At 45.0% G+C, this 9,319-nt stretch overlaps 2 protein-coding genes across 2 annotated transcripts in view; both read left to right on the top strand.

Moving 5' to 3' along the window:
• The first annotated feature begins 823 nt into the window (after positions 1-823).
• Positions 824-4,704, top strand: TXNDC15 (thioredoxin domain containing 15). The gene is made up of 5 exons (XM_064521114.1): positions 824-979; positions 1,103-1,560; positions 2,040-2,203; positions 2,758-2,888; positions 3,763-4,704. The coding sequence occupies exons 1-5, from the start codon at positions 928-930 to the stop codon at positions 3,957-3,959; spliced, it is 1,002 nt and encodes a 333-aa protein (XP_064377184.1). The 5' UTR covers positions 824-927; the 3' UTR covers positions 3,960-4,704.
• A 1,071-nt stretch (positions 4,705-5,775) lies between these two features.
• The window catches only part of PCBD2 (pterin-4 alpha-carbinolamine dehydratase 2), a 29,002-nt gene continuing 25,458 nt past the window's right edge, over positions 5,776-9,319 (top strand). The window contains exons 1-2 of the mRNA XM_064521115.1: positions 5,776-5,928; positions 9,188-9,319. Coding sequence (XP_064377185.1) covers positions 5,839-5,928; positions 9,188-9,319 — 222 coding nt within the window. The 5' untranslated portion in view covers positions 5,776-5,838. The remainder of the gene's footprint in view (positions 5,929-9,187) is intronic.

Raw genomic sequence — 9,319 nt, 5'->3', positions numbered from 1 at the left:
GCCTGAGGCTGTCATACTGTGCTATAATAAAACACGCTTTTGGAATGAATTACACGGTGTGCGTTTGTGTGCTGTATAAATTACCATACAATCATAACACCCTGTCAAGTCCTCAGGCTGACCTTTCCCTTGCTGCAACAATTTTGGACCTGAACTAGTTTAAATCAACAGTAAAAATGCCTGTTGACCTCCAGGAGCATGAAATACCAAAAATTACCCTGCGCTTACTAGTATAGTGTGTCCCCTGCGGCCATCAGCAGGGCCTGTGTCTGTAAGGACTGTGCACGTAAATGCCTGGAGCTGCTGTTTTGTGTGCCTACATTATGGAGGGTCTGCAGGGCAGGTTCATAGGTGCAGAATGAGAAAATTTGTGTTTAAAAAAATGTTTTTAATATTTGTAATGACTGGGACCTCAACTGAATTCTCTCTGAATGCTTTTTATTTTCCTCTAGTATTTTTCCCTCTCCTAATGCGGGGATGACTAGTGTACCTACAGGGCATTTTTGACGTTTGTCCTTGAAGCCTGAAGCGATTGCGGCGGTCACGTCCCTTCGGCCGCGGGGCTCGGGTCGCCTCCCCATCTCCTAGCGATGCCTGCGGCAAGACACGAAACGCCGTGAGCTGTAGCAGGAGGAAAAGCAACCGTCAGGCCCAAGTAACTTTAATCACTCCCCGGGTGGCAGCAGTCACTTAAATAAATAAATAAATAAACTCAACGCGCGCGTTTAGTTCAGCCGCCGCCCCGCCCCAATAACATGGCGGCGGCTCCGCCCCGACAAGATGGCGGCACCCCGCCCCCTGCGGCGCTACGCACGGCCGCCGTGCGCCGGAAGCGGAAGCGGCGCAGCGCTGAGGCGGAAGCGGCCGTTGTCCGGGGAGACGCAGCGCGGCCGGGCGCCGGGAGGGCCGCGGCGCGGCGCGGGGGGGATGTGGCGGCTGGCGCTGGCGCTGGCCTGGCTGGGCGGCGCCGTCCCTGCAGGTGAGGCCGGAGCAGGGGGAGAGCCGGGGGGCGGCGGGCGGCGGCCCGGGGCTGATCCTGCTGCTGGGCGGCAGTGCCCGCGGCCTGCCTGGCGCAGCCGCTGACGCCTCTCTCCCGCCGCAGGAGCCGCGGCGGAGCCGGGCGGCCGCTCGCCGCCGGGGCCTGTGCTCCCCGCCGAGGGCGGCTCGCCGCCGGGGGTCGGCGGGCCGGCGCAGTACCGGACGGCGGAGATGGCCGACGCGATGCTGGGCAGCGGGCTTCCCTCCGAGCAGCCCGTGCTGCTCTCGGTGGTGCCGGCGGAGGCGAGCGACGGGCCCGCGGCCGACTCGGCTGCGGGCGCTTGCGACGCTGCGGTCGGAGGTGGCGAGTGCGGCGGCGGCCCGGCGGCCCCCTCGGCTCCGCCTGGCGCCCACGGCCGAGAGCTCGCAGCAGGGTCCCCGGTTGTGCTGGAGACTGTGCTGCCCGCGCCGGCTGAGGAGGCCAACGGCACCGAGGGCATGAAAACGCCCAAAGTAAACTGCGAGGAGAGAAACGTTACTGGGGTCGAAAACTTCACGCTACAGATCCTGAACGTTTCTCAAGTAAGTAAATCGCTCAGTTTACTGCTTTGTGCTGTTTTAAATGAATGGCGGTGAGGAAAGGTTTGTTGTCAATACACTGCATATGTTTCTTTAAAATTCTGTGCACTTAGTAAGCGTCTGAGCAAGGAGGCTTCTCGTGTTGTTCTGAGCAGAAATACTGGAGATGCAGCTCGATCCATATGCCTGCATCTTTGTCCTTCTCTGATCTATGTGCCTGCAGTGAATTGTCAGCTTTCACGGTGGACAGATTGGTGTCTTTCAGAAGTTATTAACGGCACGTATTCCCAGTGACAGTGTCTATTTCTAGCTTATTTCTTATAGGGGAGAAAACTTTAATTAAACAAAAAAAACTTAAGCATTCAGCTACTTGATAAATACTGTCAGGTATCTAACTGCTCGCTGAATTATGCCTTCCTATGTACAAGAACTCTGTTAAATGTTTAATTGTTCATGTCTGTTTTTATTCTGCTTTCTGTAAGGATCTGATGGAGTTCTTAAACCCAAACAGCAGTGACTGTACGTTAGTCTTGTTCTACACACCATGGTGCCGCTTCTCTGCCAGTCTAGCACCTCATTTTAATTCTTTACCTCGAGCATTTCCAACTCTTCGCTTCCTAGCCTTGGATGCATCTCAGCATAGCAGGTAACTCAGACTTTCTGTGATCTTATATCAGTTTATTTCCAATATCAAGCTTTGTGTTTTAAAAACAGAAGTGATTTTTTTAACTGTTTAATATAAATGGTTATGTGTCCCTTTTATTTTGAGCTATGCTGTTTTCATGTTTTTTTCCTCTTGACAACTCTATCTTAAACACGCGGGAAACAGATTACTCTATCAGTAGGTATAATTAAACTGATAACTGTGTTCTGCTAATTCATTTTGGGATTTCATTAGTCTGAAAAGTGTTACATGTCCTCCACACTCTCCAGTATATCCTCAAATAACAAAACTCAGATCCATACAATACACGTGTTTATGGTGAAATAACATGCTGGTCCAGTGCTGAATCTTGCATTGTTGACTAACTCATCAGTAAAGCATTTCCCTAATGCCGCAAGAAAGTGGTTGTATGTTGTTTGTTATGAAGTGACAAATTACTATAGTAAAACTGACGTTGCCTGTATTGCAAGTCTTGCGTTTCTTTCTTCAGTGGATTTCTTTTCCTTCATATCTTGTGTTTGCTTTATGTCAATCAGTTTATCAACTAGATTTGGAACTGTGGCTGTACCCAACATCCTCCTTTTCCAAGGTGCTAAACCTATGGCTAGATTTAATCATACAGACAGAACACTGGAAACACTGAAAGACTTCATTTTTAATCAAACAGGTATGTAAATCAGCTCTGATGTAGCAATAGGAAGAACAGGATTGCCTCTTAGCTCCAAACTGAGCTTTCTTTTCCTTGTTTATTCCTATTTAAAATGAGTTTCGTGAAGAACCTGGGGGCGCCATCTGCAGCAGAGGTTCATCTAATCGCTTGCTTTAGTGAGTGGGATTTCAGGGCATGCTAGAAGTAGAAACTCAACTTATTGGACTGCATTTAAAGAGCAGGGAGAGACAATGGGGTTTAGCCAGAGAAGAATCAAGCACCTCTTCCTCCCCAATAATTAGTTTGAGAATAAAGGCAGATGAACACCAGGAATATTGCCAGTGCTGTGTAAGGTTGACAGCAGTTGGGGGATGAGACAGCTTCAGTGCTGAAGGATAAGACAGTGCGGGAAGAGACAAAAGGATTCCAGTTTTCGTGATCTGGCTGCCCTCATTGTGAGCTTGCAGCTGGACAGCTTTCTGGGCTTTCTGTGGTGTGTTCTTCTGAATGACAAAAGAAAAAGTGTCTAGGCCAATGAGGGCCTTCATTAGAGGTCAGGAACTGTTATATTTGCTAATATAGCAAAAATACCAACCTTCCCCCCCCCCCCCCCCCCCAAAAAAAAAAAAAAAGCTTGTGCTATGGAAGAACAGAATGAACCTTTTCCAGTATCACAGTCTTATGAAAATATACATATACATTGATAAGCTTTTCATTCTACATGAGTAAACTATATGGTAGACACGTCAAAACATAAAGACTGTCTGACCAAAATTTTAAGTCTAACTGTACATGCACCTTAATTTGAGAACAGGAATAAAGCTCCAAATGTAACCAACTTGTTTGTATCAAGTGATTATTATTGGTGTTGAACAAGTGATTCTTTTTTCAGGGATAGAAGCTAAAAAAGATGTGACTGTGACTGAGGAAGACTGGAAAGGCCCTCTGCCTAGTGTTCTGACAAAAGGAATAGATTGGCTACTTCTGTTTTCTTTACTCTTTCTGGCTAGCTTTGTTATGTATGCAACTATTCGAACTGAGAGCATTCGGTGGCTAATCCCAGGACAAGAGCATGAACATCAAGAATAATTTGAGATGCTGAAAAAGGGACAGGATTCCTTGCTTATTGGTAAAGCAGGAATTTGTATGGACTAAATGTACATTAGAATGAACTGTTGAATTTGCTGGTTGTAATTTATAATCTGGACTGAAAATCTGCTTTGTTCATCACCTACTGAATCTATAAAAACCAAACACATGATGGTTAACACGGTAAGTAAACAAATATGAAAAAATATTAACTAAAAATGTATTTATTAAATTGCTTTGACTTGCTTATTTTTATTGTACCTTAATGTAAATATGTGATACTGTTCTACTTTGCTCTTAAGAAGTCCCTGAGCTTTGTAGATCAATTAAGATTCCTACAGCATATTTGCTTGTATATGTGGCGTTGCTTGGCAAAGGAATAGAGTAGAGTTGCTCCCATTCAGGTGGAGTCTGGGAATCTTCTTTTACAAAACCTACAGTTTCTGTGTGGATGATGCAATATATACTATGGAAGTAGGATGTGTTGACCCACTCAGATTGTACTCATTTTCTGGCTTAAATATTCCTGAAATAAATGTTAAAGGGATATGTTAGTGAAAGGTGCTGTTACTAAATTAGTTTGATTGTCAGGAAAATGAACTATAGAGAAGAAAAAGATGTTTTAAAAATTAGTGTACGTCAAACAAATGATTGCATTGTCTAAAAAGACTTTATAACAGTATGTATTTGCTTTGCACTTTTGGATACAGTAATACCAGCAACAATAAAAATTTAAAAGCTTGTACAGTTCTAGACAGGGTGACTATTTCCCACCTTTGGTACTGAGGTTAGATGCTCTTCACCTTGTTCACTGTGGTCTGTGAGTTTTGAGTAACAGTCTGACTCGCAATGGCAGTTCTTCGATTTAGAATAGTTTCTAAAGCTGATTGCATTGTATATGTGTGGGGGGTGGGAGGGGTGCATAATGTATTTAGCACTTTCCTATGGAATTAAATTACATTCCTTTTGCATGACCTTAAGTCACTTTCTTACAGACTTGTGAGGTATGAATCACCTACCTAAATCAGTGAGACTAGTTTTATTAACATTTCTGCTAACATATGTTTGCTTGGTTGAAAAGTCTGCAGTTGATGCTACATAAAGAATTGATAAGGCTTTTTTCGTTGTGCAAGATCTTGAATAAGGTCTGAGTAACAGTCTGGTATGTTGCATTTTTTATGATTATTTGCTGGCATAGCATTTATACGGGCATAGGCTTGCTCTGAAACCCTGGTATGAAGCTTTAGAGTGGAAATTAAACCAAGAAGGAGCAAGTACAGTCATAAGTTCTGTTGCTTAACAAAGGACTCCTATTCCTACAAAATAAATCTATTTTCTTTTTTTCCATAACTTTCCAGATATGGAAGGGTCAGGTCCTTTATTTGTGTGTGTTAAATGGAAACTGCAGTGATAAAACTTGGATATTACTGAGGTTAAGGTTAGAAAGTATTTTATTAATAAGAGTCAAGATTTTGAGGACCGGAGAGCTCGTCCCTTCTAGCACCCAGCTGGTTTGAGAGGCACAGGGCTGGATTCTCCCCGCTAATCGTCTCCACTGACACCTATAAAGAACTAGTGATGTCTTTAAAAAAATGATTGTGCCTCCTCTGCTTTGAAGGGTGCCTATTCCAGTGCTGTCCTTAGGGGACTGAAAACCTTAAACTTTTGGCAAATTAGGAATGCACAGTGACTGCCTGCAGGCTGGGTGGCACCAGGCCGTCAGCCTGGACGCGGGAACTTCTCCTCCGGCCGCGTCTCCCCTCGCCCGGGCCTGCCCGGCTTTGCGGTCCCCGGCGGCGCGGGGGCAGCTGCTCCTCGTCGCCGCTTTCCCCGGGCCGGGGCGCGGGGCTCCTCCCGGGGGCGGAGCGGGCGCGGCGCCATGCCGGGCGGCGGGGCCGCGCTGCGGCGGGCGCTGCTGGGAGCGCGGCGGGCGGCGGCGGGGGCCGCCGGCGGGAGCCGCGCCGCCATGGTGAGGCGCCTCGCGCGGCGGTGGCGGCGGCGGCGGCGCGGGGGGGAGCGGGGCCCGCGGCGGCGCGGGAGGCCCCGAGCGGGGCAGGGGGCGCCGCGTCCTCCGGGGCGGGTGTCCGGAGGGGGCAGCCCGCCCGCACGGGCCTGTCCCCGGGCCTGGGTCTAGGCCTGAGCCTGGGCCTGGGCCCTGCGGCCCTCAGCTGGGGGCAGAGGCCCTCGGCCCGCTTTGGGAAGGGCGGCGGGACGCGGCAGCGCTGGCCAAGGCCCGGGGAGCGGTGGTGGCCCCCGCCAAGGGCAGGTGCGCGGCCGTTGGGGCCGACAGCCAGGCTTGCACCCCCGCGACACGGCGTCGCGTGTCCCCCTCCCCGTGTAGGGTCTTCCCGGTGCGCTACATTGCCTCCGAGCACGGCCGGGGCGCGTAGCCCGAACTGGGAGAGCGGCGCAGCGGCGAGGGGCGACGCGCTGGGGTTAGCCTTCAGCAGCCCTAAATCCTCCAGGCTTCTATATATCTCAGCAAGTGAGACTTTTCCCCTCAGGTTATGTATTTCAGCCCCTACAGAGCAGAGAGATTCTGATTTGTTGATTTATTTATTTTTTAATAACTAGTATATATCTATATATTTTTTTACATGCCGTAATAACTAATTGCATATGCAGATTTCGGCTGTTGCCCCTCAAACACTAAATATTTTGTGCTAATCTTTTACATAACTAATGCAATCTTTTTTTCTTGGCTCAGGCTTTTTTCCCTGAACTTCTCCCAAATGGATGTTGTTTGCTAAAGCCCTCATATGATAGCCTGTCACCAGTGTGTCACGGGTCGGCTGTAGCGGTTTTGTGTGCTGAGTCCTTGTTTACGTTTCAATGTCCATGCTGCGTTGGCTTTTTTTGTGCTTTTCTACCTTTTCAGACAATTTGCGCTCTGTTCTGTTGCACAGTGCTATGGATGTGTAGTTGTGGAAATGCAGATGGCACCTCATACTTTCGCATTTTTTAAAGCACGTTAATGTTGCTTTCTGCTGCATTTCTGAATCATCCGTAAATGGTTGTAATATGTTTGAGAAAACAATGCGAAACATGGCCTTCACAATTTATTTCTAAACAAAATCCTATGCTTGATATGCACCCAGTCCTACGTCAAACTCGATCTCCGTGTTTATGTGAAGAAATATGTGATCTAATTTTAAATCACACCATTGTCTCTTTCACTTCTGTGGCCTAAATAAGGCCTTGGGAAGGTAACTGAAATGTGTTTAGAGCTAACCAAACAAAATCTCTACTGACAGCCAGGAGAATGAACTTTGTACTGATTCCTGGTCCAAATCCTGGACTTTGCTATCTAAAACAAAACCTCTGAGAATTTTCTTAAATCATCCTGCTAATTTCACCTCTTGGCAGATAATAGTGGTCTTCAAATTTATTATTTTAACTTTGGCAATATTTACAAGTGATGGGAAAAAAAGAAGTAAAAAGAAATTCAAACCTACAAAGTATTGTCATAGCAACACAAATTTGATATCAAACGACTACTTTGTTCTTGCAAGTCTGAAGTGTTACTCTGAAGAGTAAAGAGCCTAAATTAGTTCAGTTTGGGCACTGTGAAACCCATGTGTTAGGATGGATATATCCCATTGAACACACAAAATCATAGCGATGCTTTGGAGTGACTTCAGACTGCTTTTTTGTCCCTTGTTACTGGTGAAACTTTTGCTTCTTGGAAATTACAGAGGCTTCGGTAGGTTGCTCCTTAGCAATGCCTGTGTATTTGCTATTAGATTCTGTGAGATAAACATTTGGCAATAAAGAGCGTTCTTGAAGGCTTTTGCTCAGCTAGAATTAATTGCATTAACCTCTGTTCTGATTTGCCATAGAGCACCATCTGGTGGCAGAGGGGCTGCTCCTTGTGTTTGTACCAGAGCGGTGAGCACAGACCTGCCTGCACATCAAACTGGATTCGCGGGAACACTAATTGTCCCCATTAGCACTGTCAAATTAGTTTGTAAGTACATGTGACAAGACAGTGGCTGGAGGTCGGATACTGGCACTTCTGTAATGAAATAACTGCGCATGTAGCTGTCAAAAAAAAAAAAAAAAAAGGAAAAAACAAGTTTGAACAGAAGAGCTTTGTGTTAGATATCTACAGGCCTTCAAAACATTATTGAAGTCCTGGTGCAAAACTGCTCAGCAACTTTCAGTAAGGCTTCACATAATTGTGATAGCCTACTAATATTCATAAAGACTAAAGCAAACTGAATTTTGCTCTAGTAGGGAGAAAACTTCTTCCTGTTAAATCATTACATTTATAGAGTGAATTTGAAACCAGTCTGTTAAAATATACAGCCTGTAATTAAACAGATTTTTAATCTCAGTTTCTAGGAAAAATATCAGACCTCTTCCAAATAACCTGTAGACCCTTCTGTCTTCAGGCCTGTTTTTTGAGGCACTGATTTAGATATTTAAGCAGGTAGCATAATCTGTCAAGTCTGTGCTCCCACTGGGTTTAGAAGGAGTCATTTTGCTTAAAATTGGACATATGAATAAGTGCTGTTTAGAATCTAGTGCTTGTACCAATAACTTGTAACTGCATGTGTTTGTATTGTCAATTTTTTTGTGTGTTGTCAGTGAAAAAAACCCCTTTCTATTGCTTTTAGACTTCTGCAATGCTTGCTATTTGTAAATCTATTTTTACTTTCTTAGGAATAGTAAAATACAAGTTATCTGTAATATACTCTCATACTGTATGTTGTTTCTGTCTTTTAAAATACAAATATTCCCCTAATATATCCCTTCTAGCCTCATGTAACTGTACATTTAGTGCATAATGTAAATAATCTTATTTATGTGGCAAAATGAATATATGGAAATTAATTCAATTTGGAATCATCTGGATTCCAAATCCGCATCTGGATAATTCAGGTGAACAAACTATAGGGTACAGGTATGCTGGTGTGCATGTTTGGTCTCATAAGAGTCTATCACTCATCTATAGTTCAATACAAAAATATATAGCCAAACTTAATAGACCAAACAGAAACAGTGTTTCTTGGTTGTTTTAAGTAATGTGAATTATGCTGGTCTGTGAAATTATAAAAAGTAACAAATCACATAGTGATTTTTCTACCTCTTATTTCTTGAACATTTACATTTCTACAATACATAACCACAATTTCATTGTGTTGTTTTCTTATTGTTGTATAAAACCTCACTTGTGGAATGTTTCTTTTTTTTCTTCCTTTTTTTTTTCCTTCTTCTCTTAATAGTCTTCACAGTCTCACTGGTTGACAACAGAGGAAAGGAACCAAGTTTTGCTTGATCTTAAAGCTTCAGGCTGGTCTGAGTTAGGCGAAAGAGATGCCATCTACAAAGAGTTCAATTTCAAAAATTTTAATCAG

The sequence above is a fragment of the Dromaius novaehollandiae genome, chromosome 15 (genome assembly GCF_036370855.1).
Source record: "Dromaius novaehollandiae isolate bDroNov1 chromosome 15, bDroNov1.hap1, whole genome shotgun sequence".
Taxonomy (NCBI): domain Eukaryota; kingdom Metazoa; phylum Chordata; class Aves; order Casuariiformes; family Dromaiidae; genus Dromaius; species Dromaius novaehollandiae.
Note: the sequence above shows the minus strand (reverse complement) of the source record. Positions and strands in the feature narration are given on the sequence as shown.

What these genes read in the sequence shown, in the direction of transcription:
- TXNDC15 (XM_064521114.1), top strand. Translation starts at nt 928, where the DNA reads ATGTGGCGGCTGGCGCTGGCGCTGGCCTGGCTGGGCGGCGCCGTCCCT. An exon ending in AGATCCTGAACGTTTCTCAA is followed by an intron (nt 1,561 to 2,039) that starts GTAAGTAAATCG and finishes GCTTTCTGTAAG; the next exon opens with GATCTGATGGAGTTCTTAAA. An exon ending in GATGCATCTCAGCATAGCAG is followed by an intron (nt 2,204 to 2,757) that starts GTAACTCAGACT and finishes TATGTCAATCAG; the next exon opens with TTTATCAACTAGATTTGGAA.